Below are 24032 nucleotides of genomic sequence, written 5' to 3'. Positions count from 1 at the left end.
GAAATCTCTAAATTGTCAGTAGCCTCTGGGCCCAACTCTCTTTTGATGCATTCTTTCAAGCCTTTTTGCAAGCCCTTTACAAAAGTGATGGTTGGTTGCCCACTCTCCGCCTCCATCTGTGGACCCACCCACAACCTCATAGCTTGGTACAAAAAATTATAGAGGATATATCATGGGAGGCTGGTCCTGCTAGTCAGTTAGACCATTGGAGGAAGGATTGGGCAAGTCTATTGTGCTAAGGCTAGAAAACTTAGGTGGAATTTGCAATGGACTCTTGTGCCCATTAAAAAAATTCTCCCCATAGAATTACTTCCCTTAAAAGATCGATCAACTACATACAACTATGGACTCACAGGGCATGTTGTTTTTATAACAATGGGGCGAAATACAGGCATAGGTAGCCTATGATAAGTGTAGCGCTGCTGCTTTCTTTCATGGTATTAAAATAATGGAACATTTTAAAGCATCTAATTCTTTCACAAATGTGAATTTTGCAGATGACTACTAATACATGACACCATATTGGTTGTGCAATATCATGCTAACAAAATTCAATAATGATTTTATAAAATGTATTAATTGGATAAAATGGTTCCATGACACAAGGAACACTCTAGACACAGTAAGTTCCTCAAATAAAATTTGAGCTTTGTTATAATGGAACTCAAAGACAGCCCAAGATCATGTTTTGTAGAGACCTGAATTCAGTGTTACAAAAATGTGCTCTATTCTCTAGTCAGGCTTCAGCCAGCAATGCTGCTATTTTCTTTATATGGCCTGCCAAACACGATTATCTTCTCAAGAGAAACAATGGAAACAAAATAAAATTTTAATGGCAAACATTCCCTTTTCAAAGATCTGGTTTGGGATCTCTCACACACAAAGTAGAGAGATCTCTCTCTCTAGAACCTGCATCATAGTATAGGAGAAAGAAAATCAAAGCTTTTCCTCCCCTTCCCCCTTCTCAAGTCTTCTATCATTAAAATCTTGTTCTAACAGCCGAATACTTCTTTTTCATGTGTGTTGGAAAGCAGCTACACCATGTATCAAAGCCATCAGTCCAAGTGAAGGATGGACTACAGGAGGTGCCACTGTCATCATCATAGGAGACAATTTCTTTGATGGGTTACAGGTCATATTCGGCACCATGCTGGTCTGGAGTGAGGTAGGTGTTGTCTGCACATTAATATCCAGTAACTTTGTGTAGTTTATAGCCAGCTTTCTTTCTTTTAGCCCCTGTTCTATTGCAGTAACAATGAGAAAGATTTTCTTATTCCTCCCATTTTATATAAAAGCACTGGAGCAACCCTTGGCACAAATAGAGTGCCACTGTCCTTGTTTACATTGACGGTTCTAGTCCGTCTATTGACATTCTAAAATATAATAATCTATGTCACAGTTCCTCCCTCCCCCCCCCAAAAAATAAAATAAAACCACTGGTAGTCTCGGTTACCTTAATTTGCCTCAACGTGAATAAAATCATCCAGCCCTTAATTATAATTCTTACATTTTTTTAACCAGGCACTAGTTTGCACAACATGTTATGGCAAACCATGGTTTAGTGTGAACGTGCAAGTATGTAGGCCCCAAGAGAGGAACTCAAAACTGTTTTGCTGCTCCCTGGTCATTCCTCTGTTGCATTGTGCTGTGCTAGGCCATAGCTTGATTTTGTGTGTCATTTGAACCCTAGCTTATGGTTTAGCATTCTCCAGACTAGCCATGAACTATAGCCAAAGTTGGTCCTATGATTTATTGCTTGTTTTTTGTCCAAGAGAACCGAACCATATTCCAGATGACTTACTAAGCCATCCAAATGACTTATTAAACTATGGCTAAGCTCACCGCAGCAGCTGAGAAATTGGGGAGGAGCAAAGTAGTTGTGACCTCCTCTTCAAGATCCTGTATGTTTGTGCTAAAACAGGGGTAGGCAACCTAAAGCCCGGGTACCAGATGCGGCCCAATTGCCTTCTCAATCCGGCCCACAGACGGTCCGGGAATCAGCGTGCTTTTACATGAGTAGACTGTGTGCTTTTATTTAAAATGCATCTCTGGGTTATTTGTGGGGCATAGGAATTCATTCACCCCCCCCCCTTCAAAAATAATAATAGTCCAGACGGTGGACCAGCCCACAGCTGAAAACGGTTACTGACCCCTGTGCTAAAATAAGGTTGGCTTAGCATGGTGTGTGAATGAGGCCACTAACTTTATATTCTTTGTGCTGCAATATCCATATCTTAGTTAATAACTTTCTCCACTCATTTGTTGACATTTTCCTTCCTTTTCCATTTCCCATCAATTTATGCCCTTTTTATCAACTGGTGTAAATATGTGGCCATGTCAGTGGTGACACAGCTGTTGAAATTACTTAATCCAATAGCAGTTGTTGGACTATAATGGGACTACTTCACAAAAAGTGATTTGAAAATGGCAGCTTTAGAGGCAATCGAAATGTGTAGGTGTTCATGTGATATAATAGATCACTTGTTTGAGTGCCTCTTATGTCAAGATCTTCCACATCTAGAGAACTAGTAAGGAAAAGGCTTCCAATCTACAATCATCTCTGATATGGGAGATCTTCATGTGCCAACAAATTATTAGAAGAACATCCCCAACATACACAAACATATTGAGACTTGCAAAAAATTGTCAAGCTTCAAACGGCAAGAGAGTGTAGCGAAGCTGTTCTAGGAATGAGGAGGATCCAGTTTGGATTTAAAGGAGAACATAACTAATTAGCATTTTTTATTAAAAAAACCAATCTGAAAATCAAAACATCCATCTTTCAAAATTCACACTTCTTTGAATTTTGCGATGCTGTTCTTCAGCCAAGTGATGTATAAAAAGTGTATACACTGGGAAGAGTGTGCATTAAAATGCATTTGTCACTTAAGATAACATAAAAAATGTATTATTTGGGGGGACATTGCTTTGCTGAAATGTGTATCTATTGCAAAACTGCACACAAATGTGAATATTAGGAAAAATTCACTAAAATGCGGAGGAATGCTCATGATGCTTTTTAAAAAAAATATGCAAAATGATGTGGAAATGTGGAGTACTGGATTTAAGAGTGGAAAAGTAAGAAAGTGAAAGTGAAATTGATGGATTCACCCATTTGCTGTGACAAAGGAGAATTCGGTGTGAATGGAGAAACTATGCCAAGATGAGAAGGCTTAATAATAACAACAACAACTACTACTACTACTACTACTACTTTATTATTTAAACCCTGTCCATCTGCCTGGGTTTCCCCAGACACTCTGGGTGGCTTCCAGCATATATAAAATCACAATAAAACGTATGACATGCACTTAGGGGAGAAGCGATACCTCTGTGGTAGAGCATATCCTTTGCATGAAAAGCATCCTAGGTTAATTCCCCAGAATCTCCTGTTAATAAGTGTCTCAAATATTAGTGCAGGAAATTATTTATGCTTAAGACATTGGGTGCCACTTCCAGTCACAGTAGATAGCACTGGGCTAGACGATGCAACTCAGTATATAAGGCCTCTTATATTCATATGTCCCATTCTGAAGTGGTATCATTCCAAGTGATGATTGCAATATGTGAGTGCCTGTATGTTTGAGCTGGCTCTCAAATGAATAATCATTTGATCATATGTTACTTAAGGTCTAGCCAAGAAGACAACATTTCTTTTATTTTTATGGTTGCCATCAGAGTTTTGCACTTTGGTCTTTGGTTCTTGAAAAGTATGGTGGATCATTTTACAGTAGGTACCCATAGAGATGTAAACTTCATCTTTATTTGTCTTCATGGGAATTTGATTTACCAATAAGGCACTGGCAGCTGTGCCATTGGCTGCAAGAGATGCTTCACCATGTTGCTTAAATAAACAAGATTCTCCCCAGGTGCCATTGCTGTACTGTGAGGCGTAGAATGCACATATTTCAATGTGAGCCACATCTTAGGTACCTTGTCCCCACTGCATCTTTTCCTTTAAATGTGGTCATTCAGGAGCTCCCCCCACAAACAAAACAAATAATCTGTTTCTTTCTTCAGAGGTATGAAACTTTCATTTAAAAGATTAATTTCTTTTATACTTCCCTTCTATATTTCTAACTCTATTGAAAATATTGGCATGGGGGTAAAGCATTCTTAAGGGCTAAGAATCAGTTCCATCCAGTTTACATTGCACTCCAAAATGAATTGATCCAATACAGTTAACTGCGGGAGATAAATTTTAAAAGGACCTTTATTTAGATCTCCCCCCTTAGATCTAAATTAATATTTTACACGTTACATTTGAGAAACAAGGGGCATGAGCTCATGTTCATTCTGAAATAGTATTGCTACTGTAAGGCACACACCATAAGCAATTTGCAGTGCAAATATTGCAATTTTAATGTATTTTGCATGTATTCAAGCTTTGTAATTGCAGTATTTATAGGCATGAAATGAAAGCTGATTATCAAGCCATTTATTGAGACTCTGCACTGGTGTATGTGCCATTGAAGAAAATAGGACTTTTGCTAGCACAGCACTTTGAGGATTGAGATGCATGTTAAATATGTAGATTTAAAATGATTTTGGAAACACATATTTATTATTTAAACATACATTTCAGTTATAGGCTCTCATAACATAATTACAACCTTTCTCACTCAGGGAAGTACATCGGAACATAATTTGTCACATTAATTGTGTGCAGAAATACAGATACTTCAGGCCAGGGCTTTCAATTAATCTTCAACTGCCATAATGAATTTTTTTTAAAAAAATTCTTTCACTTTTTTTTTAAAAAAAGAACAGGTTATTCACTTGAATTATGTCGTTCATACACAAGCAGCAATTGTATATACAATGGCATAAACAAGCAAATAATTTCAGTTCCAAGACCAGATTATTTGGCAGCCTTGATTAAACCTCAGAAAATGTTGACTCTTTCTTGTAAGATGAGGACTGCAGGGACACTATCTCTTTATGCTTAAGAGCATGAAAGCATAGCTTCTTCTTTTTATCCGTCACCCTTTTTCTGTTTAATTTTTGTTAGCTATATACATTTATTTTTGTGATTTGTTTTAAAACTATTTTTGATATTATTAGCTCGTTTTGGCACTTTTGAAGTGGCAAGATAGGGTAAAAGTCTTGTTGTTGGGGAGAGAGACACTAGTGAAATCAAGAGCATGCATAAAGTTTTTGAAGCCAGAATAATTATATCCAAAGTAGCCCAAAGAGACGTTCTCCATTAGGGTGCTGATTAGGTAGCTGGAATGGAAGAATTGTATATGTTGGAAATGGACAGTCTAAACATTTGCTGTAGGCCTTTAGTTCTTTTCATGTTGCAGTCGCAGATTAGGGTCTAAGGCCACAGAAATCGTCAGTGATAAAGCGATCTTTGAATTTGGGTATTTCTGACATTAGTGCCATTGTGCTGCCTGCCTCTCTCATATTCTGGGCTTCAGAAATTTGGGGAATTGTAAGAAGTGGTTCCAGGGCATGGTCTGATGAAACATAATGCAGTTGGTAACCTTGCTAAAGTGAAACAAATCTGGGTTTTATCCGTGCCTTGATGGGAGACTGATCAAGGCACGGAATTCAGTGGAAGAATTAGAATTAGAATTCAGTGGAAGAAAGGTGGGATATAAATTTTAATAATAAAAATAAGAAGAAGAAGAATGAAAAGGGAGATAGGCATATGGCTGTTTACAAATGCCCTGAAAAGGTAAAATCTTTAATATGTTTTGGGTTTAAACATTAAGACCTGTGCTAATTGTTCTGCAGAACTGAAGGCAGAAGACATAGCCATGTGCTTTGAAAGTACATGTCTCTTTTCATTATATTTATGTTGATAAATTTCTTCTTCCTCTTTGTTCCAGCTGCTGAAATTACTTATGTTCATGCATTCATTCTTTTATTTATGGATTATATTTAAAGCACAAGCCTTCCCCATCCACAGAAATAGGGAACAGTTAAAATAATAAAAGTACACAGAAAAATCCTGATAATGTCAGACCAAATAAGACATAAAGCCTCAGCCCAATTGAGAGCTTAAATCTTGAAGCCAAAAGGCAGCCAAAATGAAGAGGTCTCATAGTGTGTCTGAAAGAGGCTCCGTTAGTATTTGGCAAGACTCCAGGAAAAGAATTTAATAACTGTGGGGCAATTGCTGCACTTCTCTGCATTACACGTATTGCATAGCACACTGCTGGTGTGGATTTTAAGTACACTAATTTCAACCAACAGAACAATGAGACTGTTGGTACATTTCACTTTTGCACAGTAACTCAAATGAATTTCTAACAAGCTGTCAATACTTTTGTCATTCAGGACAAATTATCTAGAACTAACAACATTTTTTTTAAAAAAAATAAATAAATGTATAGCAATACCAACAACAGCTCCATAGGATGCAGTTACCGTATACAATATAAAAATAAGTGGAGTAGATTACGAACTTGTTACTGATGCAATGACCAATATACTTTGGGATCTTAAAATGATAGCAACAACATATGTCCTGCTATTCTTAAGCCCTGTTGTTCGCCTTGTAATATGGTTCATGTTCCAACTGATTTAAGAGAATTTATACAAAACAGATGACAAGCATAACATCTTAAAAAGTTTTAAGTTTACTTAAAAATCCCAGAAGGGAGAGGTGCTGTTGTGCTTGATTCCAACCTTGTTCCATATTCTCATTTCTTTTATGTCTAAGTAACTCACTTTATTTTCTTAAATCGATTTATATTCTGCCTTTTTGACTAAACCCTCGTAGTTGCTCGCAACTTAACAGAATGGAATGCATATATTAAACACCACACCCTTAAAAAAATAACAAGAAGAATTAGTCTACCTGGAGTAAGTGCCAGATGTTGACTTCACCTGCCTTTTTTCTCTGTCCTGGATTTGTATCCATGGAGCAGTTAATAGTAAATGGTCCTGTAATGAGAGGAAAGATAGTCTAGTGGCAGGCAACTGCAGTTATGTTAGTGTGTACAGAAAAACTTTAGGGGTTACTGGGAGATGTTTGAATGTTGACAAAATAATGATAGGTTGCTTAGAGCAGATAAATGTTCCATTGCATCACATTTGATACAGTGAAAGAGTGTAGCACAAACTTAAGTGCTTAAGGATTTGTGACATTAAAAAAAAAGAGAACTAGTAACTAGAGGTTATGTCTCAGGCTTTGGTATTCCTTTGGGGTTACTTTAGCAGTTTAAATCTCTGGGCAGTGACTTAGCCTATTGATACACCTGTATCATTAATGGCTACTGCTACACATGCATTCCTGAAGCATTGTTGGGGGGGGGTGTATATGATTTATAAGAATCCATTCAAAATTTCAACACAGGAAGTAGAAGGGCAGGGAGGAGCGGTTTTCAGATTTACCCTTTTCTGTAACCTGCAGTACAAAATGAACTAAATGTCCAGTTTGATAGAAAGTTCGTGCCCAGAATGACTGGACAAATATATATATGATTGTACTTTTAAAACTATAGTTTTTGTTTAACATATTTACTTAAAAGAGAATGGGGGAGCGTGATCGTAAAGAACCTTCCAGCAATCTGCTGAACTCTTTTCAACCTTAACACTATGCAACAATGTACCATAAATATGTCAGTTTCTTCATGGGAACCAAGTTGTTTTTATTGGGAAATGGATGAAATGATGTTGAAAGAGAGTTAAATTGGGGGCAGACGTATGGAAGCTGCAGAGATATTAATCTGCACACATACAGACGTATATACACACATATACATATTTACATGCACACCCACCGATCCCAAGATTTCATTTGGGAACCCCCCCCCCCGCTTCATAAAACAGGCTGATTTGGCTAGAACTAATTTGAAGGCTGTCTAGTTCAGCTCAGGGGTCCAAGCCTGCTTGTTTTCTTTCAAGGAATAATGGCTCACTTAAAAAAAGAGAGGCTACAATTGGATGACATTTTTGGCAAGGTCACACCTTCTGAGGGCAAGAATCATGCAAAAATGCAAAAGGATAGCTGTACTTTTTTTCTGCAAAGGCAGCCATTACAGTTGGGAGCTGGTAAAAAAGGAATCACTTCATCTTCCCTGGTGTTTTATGGGCAATTGGTCTGAAAATTGCAGACAGGAGAGAGTTGCTTCTGGGTAAGAATGGCAGACAAATGAGCCCAGGTGTTTTTGTTCTGGGAACCTTTAAATTTGATTTTGGAGTGGGAAGAACTGAAAGATTTGTTTTCCTGGGTGAAATCATTCTCTCTGATTACAATTTAAAGTTGTCAGTCATGAAGGAACTCTGCCTCCACTCTCTTCATCTTTGCATCTTACGCTTAAAGTTTGGCTGTTGCAAAGCTGTTCCCTCCCTCAAAGCACTGGGATTGGAGAGGGCTAGTAAAACCCTTCCCTCTAATTATGAGGTGAAGCTGTCAGTAACAACACAGCTCTTCCTCTGTGCCCTCTCACCACTCTGGTGATTGCTTTCCCATCCGTCATCATCCTGCTCTGGCATTATGATGTTATGCAGCAGTGATTGGTGGGGCAACACAGGCAGTGTGGTGTGATGGCATCTGGCTTCCAAACAGTGAGCTTTGCTGCTGCTTATAAGAGGGGAATGGCAATGTGCAGAGAGCTCTGCTTGGTGGAGGTGCAGCGGCAGAGCCAATCCACTGTGCCTATTGCTGCACCTACACTAGGCTGAGCTCCCCATGCTTCACCTTTGTTTCCTTTGGGAAGCGGCAACAATACTCCCTAGGAATTCAGGAGCACAATTCTGTGCTGCCTTCTTGCCACCCCAGCAACTGCTGCTGTTGTTACGGTAAGCTTAGAAACATTGCTTTTACTTTCAGCAAATGCCTGCCTGCAGATTTATTAATTTTTAGTGCCTGGATTGCCAAAGGGTTACAAAGTGCTTCTAAGGACCCTGCTTTGACTTTTGCCCGCCTCATAGATATGTGGCTGTATCTCTGACAAACCCCAAATATCTTAAGACATCTTGCTTCACCTGTGGATTTGCCTGAATCTGATGCACATCCTAATATATGCCGCACTGTAAAATGAGAGTGAATTTGGGCAGATATGATGCTATCTTATACTGAGTCAGACCACTGGTCCATCGGGTTCCATATCTGATGAACAGTGACTCCCCAAGGTCTCAGCCAGTGGACTGCCATGCCTGACATACTATAGCTCAAGATGCCAGTGATTGAACCTGTTTATACGAAGCCTTTGCTTTGCCACTCAGCCAATACCTCTCTCCATGGCCAAACCCTCTTTGAAACTTTCCTCTTTTTATTTCAGTTTGTTCTGTCTTCATTTCATTTCCCCCTGTGCTGTTTTTATTATGCATGCAATTTACCCAATAGATGAATTATTAGAAGAGTCATAATTTCATGTGTGTGTGTGTGTGTGTGTGTGTGTGTGTGTGTGTGTGTGTGTTTGTTTGTATAAAGGACCCCTGGACGGTAAGTCCAGTCAAAGGTGACTATGGGGTTGCGGCGCTCATCTCATTTCAGGCCGAGGGAGCCAGTGTTTGTCCACAGACAGCTTTCTGGGTCATGTGGCCAACATGACTAAACCACTTCTGGCACAACGGAACAGAAACCAGAGTGCACAGAAACACCGTTTCCCTTCCTGACACAGTGGTACTTATTTATCTACTTGCACTGCCAACTTTCGAACTGCTAGGTTGGCATGAGCTGGGACAGAGCAACAGGAGTTCACCCTGTCACACGGATTCAGACTGCTGACCTTCTGATCAGCAAGCCCAAGAAGCTCAGTGGTTTAGACCACAGCACAATGTAAAAGTCACTTCTGGAAAACTAGTGGAATCTAGCAGAAGTTTAGTGTTCATCTGCATGCTTTTTGCTTTCAGAAAAAAAAAGTTTGCAGCCCTGTTAACCTGGAAAATCATGGGAGTTCTGCATTGTAATTTGGCATGATGAAATTTGAAGTGCTATCCCAGCATACAGTTCTTTCTCAGCATTTAAAAATTAGCATGCCATGGAGGTATATCGATCAAAAAGCCACAGTCCCATAATGCAACAGGTAACACTGTATAAAAAGAAATGTTAGAATCCAGGATAGAAACACTAGCATTGTAATTCGGAAAACTAACATAACAATCCCCATGTCTGAGTGCACTCTCACTCTTGCATAGATATATGTCAGTGAGGCACAAACGGAATTTACTTTGACTGGATTATTCTCTTGTCATATGAGGTACATACTACATTTTAGAACTTGGGAATTTTCTGTTAATTTTCAATAATATGCTACGGAAGCTGGCATATGCTAATCCCTGAATTATTATTATTTTCCTTGAGATGCATGGATATATAGAAACTGAAAGTTGACTGCATTCAAATGTTGCAATGTGTCACAAACAATTTTCATACCCAGAAGCAAATGCCTGCCATGTATGAAAACAGAGCTAATATTGTTACGACTGGGAAGATGAACATTTGCAAATATTGTTGTCATTGGCTTTTATACTGGGTACTTCAAAAACGCATTCAAACACTGACAGGTTAATTACATGTTCCAAACCTTTGTTTATGTGATCTGAGACGAATGTGTTATTAAAGAACTATTTTGCATCTCACTGATTTCCTCCTTACTTATTTTTTTCCTCCTAGCTTATTACGCCTCATGCAATCAGAGTTCAGACACCACCCCGACACATCCCAGGTGTGGTAGAAGTTACATTGTCCTACAAGTCCAAGCAGTTCTGTAAGGGCACACCTGGAAGATTCATCTACACAGGTAAGGGTGCTTTAATTTTGACTATTCATAACAGAATGGGAAAAGATTTGTTTAATCCATCTTTGCTGACATTGCTGCTTTTAGATGGAATGTTACTGCAATAGGCTTTGGTGCAACCACGTTTGGAATGCAGCGGCTCAGACAGCGTTCTGGTTGCCTCACTTTAAAAAGGATATTGTAGAGTTGGAAAAGATTCAGAAAATGGCAACCAACATGTTTAAGGAGATGGAGCAGCTCCCCTGTGAGGAAAGGTTTCAATGTTTTGAACTTTTTAGTTCAGAGAAAAGGTGGTTAAAAGGTGACATGATAGAAATTTATGAAACTGAGCATGGCATGCAGAAAGTGGCTAGGGAAAAGTTCTTCTTCCTGTCTCCTAGCACTAAAACTCATAGACATCGGACGAAGTGGAATGTTGAATGTTGGAAGATTCAGAACAGAACAGTACTTCTTCTCAATGTTAAATGTGGAAATTGCTCCCACAGTGACAGCCACAAACTTTAAAAGAGGGTTAGACAAATTCATGGAGGACAAGGCTATCAAGGACTACTAGCCATGATGGCTGTGCTCTGACTCCATGATCAGAGGGAGTAATGTTACCGGTTGCTGGTAGCTGCAGTCCTCTTGTACTTGGGAATTTCTCACAGGCCTATGCTTTGCCACTTCTCAGGTGACGTTGATCTATTTGAGTTGTTGTGTAGACAAAAGCCTCTGTTTCACAGGTGTGTATTTACCTAGACTGAGAAGAAGGGAATGTATGGCAAGAAAGCTTGTTCCATATAATAGAAATATGAAATACAATGCCTTTAAAGTTGGCATGTAAAAAGGTAAAGGTAAAGGACCGCTGGACAGTTAAGTCCAGTCAAAGGCGACTATGGGGTTGCGGTGCTCATCTCGCTTTCAGGCCGAGGGAGCCAGCATTTGTCCTCACACAGCTTTCCGGGTCATGTGGCCATCATGACGAAACTTGCTTCTGGTGCAACGGAACACCGTGACAGAACCCAGAGTGCAATGAAACTGCTTCCGAACTGCTAGGTTGGCAGGAGCTGGGACAGAACAACGGGAGCTCACTCCTTTGCGGGGATTCAAACCACCGACCTTCCGATTGGCAAGCCCAAGAGGCACACTGGTTTAGACCACAGCGCCACCCATGTTTTGGGAACAACCCACTGTGCTTACCACCATTGGCCATTTGTCCAAGCAGTGTAGTCTACTAAGACATGCTACTGGTAACCTTAATGCACTCCTAGTGGAGTGCTCTCTGACCTAAACACAATGGATTGAGCGCAGCTTGTAAAGCAGCAATGCTTGAAGGTGGTAATCCTTAACTCTATCTCTTAGGCATCATGTTATAGCTCGCCAGGCTAGAAATGCATCTGGGTCAGGCATGAGCCTACGGCTGGGCAATATCAGGGCTTTGTTTGTGGCTCCCTGGCCCTGCTCTAGGTGCCTTTGGCTATCATCCTTCATTTTCCTTCTATACCTCTATGGCCTCTACTTGCTTGCTACCTAGCACTGTCTTTGTTCAAAATTCCTTTTAAATGGGCTTCCGAGGTTAGATGCTGGCCTGCAGTTGAAACTCTCTTGTGTCTCAGGACTTGCATTTCAGCTCTCCGCATACTTGGCTGCCTGTATATCCATTTATTGCAAGGGCTAACTTTTGCAGGGTTGTGTGCCTGTTGTCTTTGTAGAATCCACTTCAAAAAATAAATAAATGGGCTGGTGGTGGTGCTTTTTGTTTTCGTTGCATGATGTACTCCATTTTATACAGAATAAATAAGGATTTTTTTTCATAATTAATTTTTTATTAAAGATTTTATATTACAAAATAGACTAATAAACAAAAGAATACATAACATAACAATGTATATAGCTGATATTCAATACGGAAGTTCTATGTATCGCAGAATATCAACCATGTCGAACAAAGAAGGAATTTAGTGCAGTCTAGAGGACTTAAGAATCCACAAGCAGATGACTGTTTGGGTACAAAAAATTAAAAGGGAGGGGGAGTTATACATTTCTACACCCACCAGTCTCACCTTCAGAAATGCCTCCCAGCCTTTTAAACAAAATGCAGAATTGGAGCAAACCTGCTGAATAGTTTAAGTTAATTGAAAATTATAGGATTGACCCAAGAGGAAAATTTCGTTTGCACTCCAATCACTATTACAAATTAAGGAAAATTACTACAATTTTGTTTAGCTATGGTTTCACACTGAGTTCACAAAATTAGCTCAGCCGCCCTGACAAAGTCAGCACTTTGTTAGTGATCAGTAGAAGGGGGGAGAAATAATAGACTGTGGTGTGTACAAACGAAGCATAGAAAAAGCCATGATGCTTTACAGAACTAGGCCAAGTGGTTTTAATTAGGATTATTAGTTCATTGTAAATTTTGAAGAATAATCAAACTAGCAGATTAGCTGTTTCTTTTAAAGCGAGAATTTCTTGCCATTCATTTTTCCCATGAGAACTTCTTTTAACTCCCACATAGTTTACCCCCCCCCCACTTTTTTTTTTAACAAGTCTCATTATGGGCCTACAGGAAATGGACCAATTGGAAGTTCTGATCCTGCAACATTCCACAGCAGCGTTCCAGTCGGTGGGAGTTTTTCCACAGTGTTTGTCAGTGAATTCAGTGTTCTGGAACGTTTTACAAAACCACAGAGGCCAAATGTTTTCTCAGAGGAGTTTGGCCTCTGTTTTTGGCTGAAAACAGTGAGGCATCACTTGGTGTTTATTTACCCTGAGATTGAGAATGAGAAAAGAGGACAGAGGAGGAAAGAAAAGAGGAAAGAGAATTGGGGGTTGTGGGCAGTGCAAAAGCCATTCAGGCGTACTTTCCTCTCTGGTGAAAATGCCCTATCCATTAATGGCCCCATTTTGTGGTTAGGTCTCATTTAGAAGAAATTATTTTTAATCAGTGTTCAACAAAATATCCCCTCAAGCCACCTGGCTGTAAAGTTTTTTTTTAACTGTTAAGTGCTTAAATTCTCAGGAAAAAAAAGCCTAGTGGCCCATTAATTTTAAGTTATTTCCCCCCTCCCCTTCGTTTAACTGCCAACAACTTAGAAATTTGATCTGTGAATTGCATGTTGCATCTGTGAAGCAAGATCCTCGATGCAAGGAGAAATGTTATGTCTTATTTTTTTTTTGTAAGAACTACATTCCAAGCTTCATTAAGGGAGGAAAACAGTTCCTTGATCCCACCCACCCACCCACCCACCCTCCACCTCTGTCATTTCACAGGCAGTCTCTTGCAAAACAAAACAATTCACATTTAGATGTTAAAAAGATTTAAATATAGAAAAAAAGAACTCAGATACTTTCAGTGTTCGGCAGTGCCTGTTTTTCAGTGAACTCTTAAAAGGGGCCAGCCTTACACAAAGCAACAACGTATTTATAATTCACATAATTGTATAAAATGTAATGTTATTCTCTTTTCTTTTACATTAAATTCCCTGTGACGTTTACAGTGTGATAGAATACACACACACACACACACACACACACACACACACACACACACGCCCCTTCCTTGGAAGCACTTCAGAAGGATGTTTATGTTACAAACAGACTCATGAAACCTCCTGACAGGAATTGCTTTTCTGCATGGATTTTGCCTGTCACAAAAGTCGCTGAAGAGAAGTAAAACTGTTTTCAGCTAGAGCTGACAGAAATGCCTATGTCAGGCTGTCTTTACTGAAGGAAATGCAAGATGGTGTGTCTCGGAATCTGAATGACTGGGTGTGAGACAGTCCCATCTAGGGATGGCTGGGAATAGGGCTAATGTCATTGGGCACAAATGCTTTCTGTCAGCAGAGCCGACTTCCAATAAAATGTATGTATGTATGTATGTATGTATGTATGTATGTATGCATGCATGCATTTAAATATCCCACCCTTTTATTTAAACTCTAAAGAGCTTACAATGCAATTACTCCATTCAATTATATTTTAAAATTCTTTAAAATATTTCCAACTGTTGGAGATTTTTTAAAATAGCATGAATCACCTCCTATGTGTGTCAACTTCCAAATTCCATTCAGTAAATAAGGTCTGATCTAGGCACCTGGTATAAGCCTGCACAACATGTGACCAAACTGGTATGCATATCAATTTATTTTGGGGTGGACAAATCTCCAGTTTATGTTGCTCTCCAGAGACTGCAATACTGGGCTGGCATCATTTTAAACTACCTGGCAGTCCCTCAGTACATGGTTGCTAGACCTTGTACAATACAGTATATGATTCACGAAGCTTAAAATACTCATTTAAATGCAATATATTCTTTCAGTAGCTTCTTGCATTAAAATATGACTTTATGTTACATTGAGGATCCTATTCTAAAACAAAAATATACTGAGGAGACATTAAGCAAGACACTTCAAGTTCCTGTTTAATATAGAAAAATTCATCGCTGCCCCAAACAGTGTTCATTTGTTCCAAATAAAACAGTACCCCACCTCAAAAAAGAATTGAATGTTGCTTGTTTTCTGCCACTTTCTTATCTTCTGTAAATAGCATCCTGAGTAGAGCAAAGTTTTCTGTGTATCAGTCTCCTGATCTCCGTAGTCCTGCACTCTTTTCAAAAGATCACGAAGCCAATCCTTTCACTGATTGCAATTACAAACCACCAAAATACTACATTCTGGATAGAAGCCACCTGGGTGTGGGTGTGAAGAGTTCTCTGTGTTCTAGTCCACACTGCGAACATTTCCCCCCCGGGACTGAATTTTGACATTTTGAATTTTGTTCATGAAAAAGTTTCACATTTTCTTGAAACTATGTCAATAAAATGTTGGGCTTCTTTCAAAAAGGAAAGGTAGGGGAAAATCATTGTTGATTAGATTAAGAAGTAATAAGAGACACACTGGCTGTCATTAGTCTTGCATCATACTACCAAAATGTTTGGCTCCTTCCTTTTGTTAATCCATATTCCAACATTTGACCAGAGAGCATCATGGAAATTTAGTTTAAGTGGAGTAACTGCAGCACGCAGCCTCACCAGCTCTACAGTCTTCCACGCACCAGTAGTGGATGGTGTAGTGGGGTTGCAGATTTCCCTGACCTACTGGCATGAGAGTCGCTGCTGCTTGCGTGTGGAGGTCCCCAAACCACCCCTAAATAAATCACAACGTAGACAGGATTAAGTTTAATGGTTTTTGGCATGAATTTGGCCACAACTTTATTAAATCCAAAACAATGTGAGTGGTTGCGTAGGCATTGGTTCCCAACTGTCACCTAAGGACAGAAATGATAATAAAATAATAACTTGCCTTGTCAACACGGGGAAATCCAAACAGGGAGAGACGGGGACCGGGTGTACAGAACTCTCCCCTCTCCCTTCAGGCTCCCAGAGGCATCAATATGCCGTCCTGGCCCCTACCTAGGGGTTACGGACACAGCATAGAGCCCCTGTATTCCTGACCAGGATTTCCCCACCACTCAGGCATAAACTTGGGGCCAACTAATCAATAAGACCCTTAATACAACCAAAATAACCAATGCCTAACCGCCAACCTTACAAGTTGTGACTATTTGCTATGCAGTAGGCGAAAACCCAAATGGCACCAGCCAATCAGCCAGATGGGAAAAATTCCTACCGGCCCCTGAATACAGGCGACCAAGAAAAGTCATAGCAATGTCAACACAGAGGCCTAAAAGCAGCGGAGGGAGGGTGGGTATCAGAAACGCAGCCAAAGAGAAAGAAAAAACCAAGCATTTAAGTTTATATACCCTAGGGGCTTGACTTACTAAATTGCTACATACAATTATGCCCAACAACAGCCCATAACCAATCAAACGGTGGCCACTCATGCCCCCACCTTTGCCACAGGCGTGGTTTGCTAGCCCCCACCGCAAATCATGCTCTCTTTAATGGAGAACCCGCAATACCAGCAGAAAGAGCTGTGCAATGCAAGTGTCCTGATAGGAGCACCAGATTGGATCAGCTGGTGTATTCTCATTCCCCTTCCAACAACTCACTGCCTCTGCTCCACAGTGAGCTACGTGTTACTGCCACCCACTTTCTTTTTCTTTATTCAGGCTTCAATAGTTAATAACAACTTGTACAGTAGTAGATTGGTTTGGGGACAAGGAGTCTGTTTCACCGGAACAAGGGGAAATATTTCTTACTAGGAAATAGAATACAAAAGTCTCAAACTCTCATCCCCAAGGATAAGAAACAGGATACATTATGTCAGAGGTCAGTAAATATTTGGTGGAGGTTTTTTTTAATATATTCTTTTATATGTTCTTTGTTATTGAATGGTATAAGAGGATGAGGCCATGCAGTCAAGGAGCTAATGTTGAAGGCAGGGCTTCTCCATTTTTTGTTCTGTTGCTCTTGTTGTGCATCAAATAAACATAAGCGAAGCAATTAGAATAAATTACACTGCGTAGATTTACACATTAAAAACTGTAAGATTGCTACCAATTTTCAAAGTTCTACCAAGGATTAAAGGCAAACAAATGATTCTTAACAGCATAAAGTCTGCTAATCAGATGATGTACTCCAGTTCCATGTAACCACTTTTAAAATAATTGGGGAATTTTTTCTCTTTGTGATACAAGTAGAGAAAAGAACAACACACTGTGATCTAAATGCTACTTAAATGTTCCCAAACATTCCTGAGATTCTCCTCCTTCTTCTCTGTTCACATGCAATCCTATATATGTCTGTTTAAAAGTAAGACCTATTTAAGCACAGTAGGTTTGCTCCCAGGTAGGTGAGTATAGGATTGCAGCCTCAGTCTCTTACAGTCTTTCAAAAGTTTCAACAGAAGACATCTCAAAAGTTTCAAAAGTAAAGTCCCTCAATAGTGACTTCTGTTGAAACTTTTGAAAGACTTTTGAAAGACTATTGTGAGACTGTTTTTAGACACCAGTCTCTTACTGATCAGACTGTGTCACTGTGCTAGTAGTCATTGTCACCACTTACCACCCAACACTTCCTCTTCCCTGCATCTTCTGTTGGCTTCTCTGTGGTTTGTGTTGCAGTTTATTTGCTTGTTTGCTTATAATAACATTTATATCACACCTCGGGGCTCACTCACTTGCCCTCCAGCTGAGCAGCGCAAACAAGCTGCGTTGTCCCTGCCCACAATGCACAAGAGCAGGGGTCCCCAAACTAAGGCCCAGGGGCCGGATGCGGCCCAATCGCCTTCTAAATCCGGCCCGCGGATGGTCCGGGAATCACCATGTTTTTACATGAGTAGAATGTGTCCTTCTATTTAAATTGCATCTCTGGATCATTTGTGGGGCATAGGAATTTGTTCATATTTTTTTCAAAATATAGTCCGGCCCCCACAAGGTCTGAGGGACAGTGGACCGGCCCCCTGCTGAAAAAGTTTGCTGACCCCTGCACTAGAGTGAAAGTGCCTCAACTTCCAGGCTTGGGCCAATGCAGCGTGTTCCAACATCGTGGTGTATCACCAGATTGTGATGTTTGGTTGGTGATACATTGCAGTGTTGGAAACCAACATCACTGAGCCCTACCCAACAACTTGTAGGGATAGTGCTTCAGATTCTTAACTAACATGTAATCAAGTCCAAATATTGCTTCGGCATGTCTACTACCTCATTTGAATCTGATGCAAAGGAGAGATATTGCTAGATGGGGTCATCGGCATATTGATGACTCCCAGTTACAAAACCCAGGATGATCTCATTCAGCTGTTTCATGGAAACGTCAACAAGCACGAGGGACAATATAGATATGAAATCACTGCAGCCAAGTAGGCAAATAGTCATCATGTGGAACCCAAACATGGTAAACCTGAAGACAGAAACATGTAACTCATTTCATATAACTTTTTACAATGTAGTTTTACAGTAGAGCTAAAACCTGTACATAATACCATATCTGCAGAATTAATGCAATTACAGCTACAGTCAAATTAAAATTTATAGTCAATGAAATATATTATTTTGCATACTTCCCAATAAATATGATCTTTCCCTCTCCATGCCTCCTGGTTACCCAACAAAGCCTTATGCAGCACAGGGTCCTCAGACTATTTAAAGCAACAATGTCCTCCTCCCCAATATTATAAAGTCTAGATGTGCTTAAGGCCTTACAAAATCTTGACTTTTCCCTGTCTGCTCTAAGTGAATAAGTGATAAATCCAGAAGAGACATAAATCTTTGAAATCCCTGTCCAAAGAAAACATATTGACTACAGCCAAGCAAATAACAGCCCATAACCAATGGTCCAATTCATCATTTATGTAATAGGGGATATAAAGTATTTTCTACGTATGAAATCATAAGGTGGGGAGGGGGAAGGCTGATAAGAGTGCAGTCTAAGCTATGTGATTTGATTATTTAGGGACTTGAACTGTTTGTCACATACCTTTAATCTTTAAGATGTGTTGCCATTTCTAAACTATAAATTTGCACTAAAGGATTAGGAGAGTATTAACGATAAAGGGGTAAACCAGACTTTATATGGCTTTCTGGCAATGTTCATGCAATCCCATGGACTCCTGGATCTTCTAACCTATTTAATGTGGCATAACCAGTTATTTGACCTTCATAGCCAATAACTTCCCCTCTTTTTTTGCTTTGCAGCTTCAACAATAAATTAACCCGCAGGGTCACTGAAATTTATCTTGCAAATCCTTTCCTTTATCCTTACCCATATGCTCTCATTTTCACACCCTTGCTTCCAAATTTTGCTCTGTTTGATTGGCCTTATTAGGATTTTATATTCTATTGTTATTTTACAACAGCTGCTGGTGTATTGTTACCCACTTTTTTAAAAACGTGGCCTGATTCTCAAGAGATTTCCACTGAAACAAGCTTTGTTGTTTTAAGTGAGTCATGTATTGATGCTGCATTTTGAGGTCTGAACAGCATGTGGTATAAGCAAAGGTTTAACTTGTGAAATGATGAAAAAATAATAATCTTGTCCACTTCCAAAGTTTGTTCTGGGATTTCAATAGGATTTTCTAGTAAGTTTATTTTAATTTGGACCTGCAAATACAATAATTTGCATACTGCTTAGAGAAGATGTATTCATGATTACCATAGATTAGTGATTCCCAGTTTTAAAAAGGTAGCATTTCTGTGATCAGTAGATGGTAAAATCAATGCAACACAAGTTGCCATGTGAGAGTTCATTTTCATGTCCATTTCATGAAAATATGGTTATCAGAAAGGGATCCTATGAAGGGAGTAGGTTTTCTGAACAAACAGTTTGGGAACCACTGCTTTAGATCACTCAGCCCTTAAAGCCAAAGTACTATAGTGCTGGCATTAAAAGAGCCAAATAAATATTAGAAGTATTCCAATCAAGTTTAGATACCATTCAGTGTTGTAATACAAGGACTTCTGCTTGCCCAACAAAATTTCCCCTCTCTCGCCTCTCCCCATGCACTCCTGTGCTCAATCAGCTCTGGAGGGTTGCAGGAACACTTGCAACAGATCTGGGAGATGTATGGGACAAGAAAAGGAGGGGGAAATTCTGTTCTGCCTTGTGATAATGGGACAGATTTGCTGGATGCAACCTTTAGGAAAGAATTTAACATCATGCTATGCCCAATGTCCCATCAGTGCAAGCATTTCAGCCTGCCATGCACTGTTCTGGAGGTTCTCCTGACCCAGCTCAAATCAATTTTGGGTGGGAGAGTGGGGGAAAGCCCCATGATGGAAGCCCTTGAATCTCTCCCAAAGTCTCCACAGTGCTATGACATGTACATGTCCTGCTTATATAGTAAAGGGCTTCTTTGTTTACTTGAATTACTGAGAGCTTCTTTGAGGTGGTGCTGATATTAGGTTGTGGAAAAAACGTAGTTTGCATCAAATGTCAGTTCTACTCTCTACCTACAGTTCTACCTCTAAACGAGGTCCATTAATTTTAATGGGTCAGCTCTAAATAGACCGTAATTGGATGCAGTCCTGTGTATCTATGCTTTCTGTCTTGATGTTAAAGTAACCTTTGGAGGCAAACCTGTCAGTGTAACCAGGGTTTGGTGATTCAGGCATCATGCCAAATCATAATTGGATAAACCATGGGGTTCACACTCTCCTCAAATAATGTCTGCTGGTTTTCAAACCATGATTCAGACATCACACCATTTCTCACTTGCACTCTGATGTAGCTAGGGCTGAGAGAAATGTTTTGTTCTAGAGATGGGCTGATTTGTTTTTGCCCTAGCTTTTATCCAGCAATTGGTTTGGGGACAGTTTTAATTTTTTTTTTATAAAAAAAAGCCTTGCTGCATTTCTTGGTGATTAAGAGATCAGAAGTACAATACTTTCCAAAACTGAATAGAAGCTTAAACCACCCCTGAAACAGGGGTGGTTCTTTTTTCTTTTTAGCAAGGTAGAACAGCAAAGAAGTGTGAAAACACCATATATTTCTGTTATACTCCTTGTTGTCTCTCTTGCCCATCAACAAGTTCAGCACAACCAACATAATATTTCACTTTCTTCCGGTGAACATAAATTATGGTTAACCTCCAGGCATCAGGAGCTGCCACTTTGAACTGCTTGTTCATTTGCACCTGGATTTTGCACTGGTGGTTACCATCAGGAAACCTTGACTTCCAGCAGATGTAGGGTTAATTAAAGAATACAAAAACACCTATTACCCCCCCCCCCACACACATCTTTGTGGAACAGAAACTGAAGAAGAAGAAACAATGGTCTGAAGACACTTCTGTTTGATATTTTGGATGTACATTTTTCTTCTTGTCAAATTATAACTTGCATTTTAATTTAAAGAAGAATTTCTAAAACAAGCCCTTCGGTGTCCGAATGCAGATTTGCAACTTTAAAAACAAGCAGTAGTTTCTTTATTGGAACTGGGCACCCATTTCTGTGGGTTTCCTAACTAAGATGTTGCACGTATCTGTCATTGAGCACAGTGGAACTTTCTTCTGAATAAAAGTGTGTAAGGTTGAATTCTCTTAGCTACATAATACCAGATTAAGCACTTGATGAGTCAGAATTAGCCCTGATAAGCCCATTTTTGGCCATGGAAAGTATTCCAATAGCACCTGAACTTCATCAGCAGTGGCCTGTTCTCTTGATTAAACTAAGGTAGCATCTATGTAATCTTCACCTTATCTATACTAAAGCACTGCCACAATGGCCAAGGCAGTGTCATATATAATGTTACAGGTACAGTACTGTAGCCATATTTTGTATGTGTCTCAGCATCTTATGTTTACAGTGCTTTGACAGTATAAGAAGGTGCTATGTTTTTCAAACCAGGAAATGCTGGACTTTTTGTCCCAAATCCTGTTGTCAGCACCTGCAGTTTACATGTGGGTACCGATTATCGATTCTTAAAAGATATGGGATTATTTTGAGATGCTTTTGCTCTCAGAACTCACTCAGAATTTTTTTGTTTTGCAAACAAAACAAAACAAAAGGAGTGGGTGCTAAAAACCAATCCTGCCACAGGTTTGCAGGATTAATGGGATAGCACCCTAGCAGGCTTGAGTCATGACATCACCCTTTTTTTCCTGCAGTAACTGGTAAACTGGATTTAATACTTAATAAAAAAACAACCCATGAATGCCAAGATTATCCTGGCAATTACTTATTTAATTCTATTAAATATAACCCCACAGTTGATGTAATCAAGGTGTTTGCCCTCTTTGGGCCTTGCAGCTAACCCAAGAACTTCAACCCTTTCTTGAGGGTTGATAGCGCAAACAAAACAGCTTATTTGATGCTCAAGAAACAGGATGATCCCCAGGGGTCATCCTATGGCACAGTTATTGGTGCTGTATAAAGAAACCCTTTAAGCTCTGATGTCAGCTCCCTTTGTAAATGCCCTTAACATATATAAATGAAGGCAGCCCATAACGAGAATTCAGGGGAAAGCTCATGGATACTTTTCAGAGCAAGGAGAAGCAGAGGTTCAAGGGCAGGCAAGCAGATTCACAAAGGCAGTACTCTTTATGCAGCATTCTCTAATGATTCCTCAATGAGGATGCCTACCAGCAGTCTCTTTCTGGTTCATTTGCAGGGGCTGCTTGAAAGCTGTCCCTTGATAAGAGACTAAAAGTCTCAGGTACTCATTCCATGCAAGCAGCCTGGTTGAAAAGTGAATCTGTATAGTAAAACAGCTTGATTTCTACACTGAGATGCAGGCAGAGGCTAAAGCGATAGCACAGGAAAGTGATGTGGAGCCAAGCAGTTCATCACGCTGCAGCCTCTCTTATTTTAGCGTCTGTCCGGCTGAGAGTTGCACTTGGGATAGGCACCAAGAACTCTTAGAATGTGCTGCTGCTGGTTTTGCTGTTGCCCTCCCAATTTCTGAAAGATTTTTACCCCCTTGTATTCTTCTGCCCCATTCTGAGGGCACTTGAATTATTTCTTTAGAATTTTACTGGGGTTTTGAGCTTACCTTGTTGCTGTGAGGTAGTTGAGGATGGTGTATGTTCATATATTTCTAGTAAACATCTTTCCAGCACTCTGCAGCCTCCTCAGCTGCTTGGATTTCCTAGTCTGAAAAAAGGCCCATGGAAGGAGTTTTCTTGCATTGGCTTCCCCGGGCTTTAACTGAAGTGTGGCCTCCTGGGAAGGCTGCAGAGTGCAGACCACTGGGGAAATGATTTGTACAATGAAAGAATAGACAAAAAACCCAAGGTAAGTTCAAGAAAACCCTGGCACCTCACACATGAAAATACCTCAACATTTTTCTCTCCCATTTTTATAATTTTTATGTGCAAGTGCTTTTCATGTTGATAGATGGAGAATGTTAAAAAAAACCCATACAGAATACTTCTGCTCCCTTCTTCAGGTCCTTCCTCATACCCAAACCATTACGTATTTTTGAAGCTATAGATTCTCTGAGTTTGGACTCTTTAGAATGGCTGCAGCCTGGAACTGTATTACCACTGTATTCTGCTCTGGTCAGACCTCACCTGGAGTACTGTGGAGTACTGTGTCCAGTTCTGGGCACCACAGTTCAAGAAGGATACCGAGAAGCTGGAACGTGTCCAGAAGAGGGCAACCAAACTGGTCAAAGGCCTGGAAATGATGCCTTATGAGGAACGGCTTAGGGAGCTGGGTATGTTTAGCCTGGAGAAGAGAAGGTTAAGGGGTGATATGATAGCCATGTTCAAATATATAAAAGGATGTCATATAGAGGAGGGAGAAAGGTTGTTTTCTGCTGCTCCAGAGAAGTGGACACGGAGCAATGGATTCAAACTGCAAGAAAGAAGATTCCACCTAAACATTAGGAAGAACTTCCTGACAGTAAGAGCTGTTCGGCAGTGGAATTTGCTACCAAGGAGTGTGGTGGAGTCTCCTTCTTTGGAGGTCTTTAAGCAGAGGCTTGACAGGCATATGTCAAGAATGCTTTGATGG

The 24032-nt window shown here is 39.9% G+C and overlaps 1 protein-coding gene across 6 annotated transcripts in view; it reads left to right on the top strand.

Annotated features, from left to right (window-relative positions):
• Positions 1-24032, top strand: part of EBF1 (EBF transcription factor 1) — a 374718-nt gene that overhangs the window by 288740 nt on the left and 61946 nt on the right. For 3 of the 6 annotated variants that reach the window (XM_035105768.3, XM_035105770.3, XM_035105766.3), the window contains exons 9-10: positions 1035-1165; positions 10577-10703. In XM_035105768.3, coding sequence (XP_034961659.1) covers positions 1035-1165; positions 10577-10703 — 258 coding nt within the window. Of the gene's footprint in view, positions 1-1031; positions 1166-10576; positions 10704-24032 lie in introns of all 6 variants that reach the window. The other 3 variants (XM_035105767.3, XM_035105769.3, XM_035105765.3) reach the window with 1 other exon arrangement.

The sequence above is a fragment of the Zootoca vivipara genome, chromosome 2, assembly GCF_965207765.1.
Source record: "Zootoca vivipara chromosome 2, rZooViv2.hap1.1, whole genome shotgun sequence".
NCBI classification, from domain to species: domain Eukaryota; kingdom Metazoa; phylum Chordata; class Lepidosauria; order Squamata; family Lacertidae; genus Zootoca; species Zootoca vivipara.
This window is presented reverse-complemented; position numbering and strand designations above follow the sequence as displayed.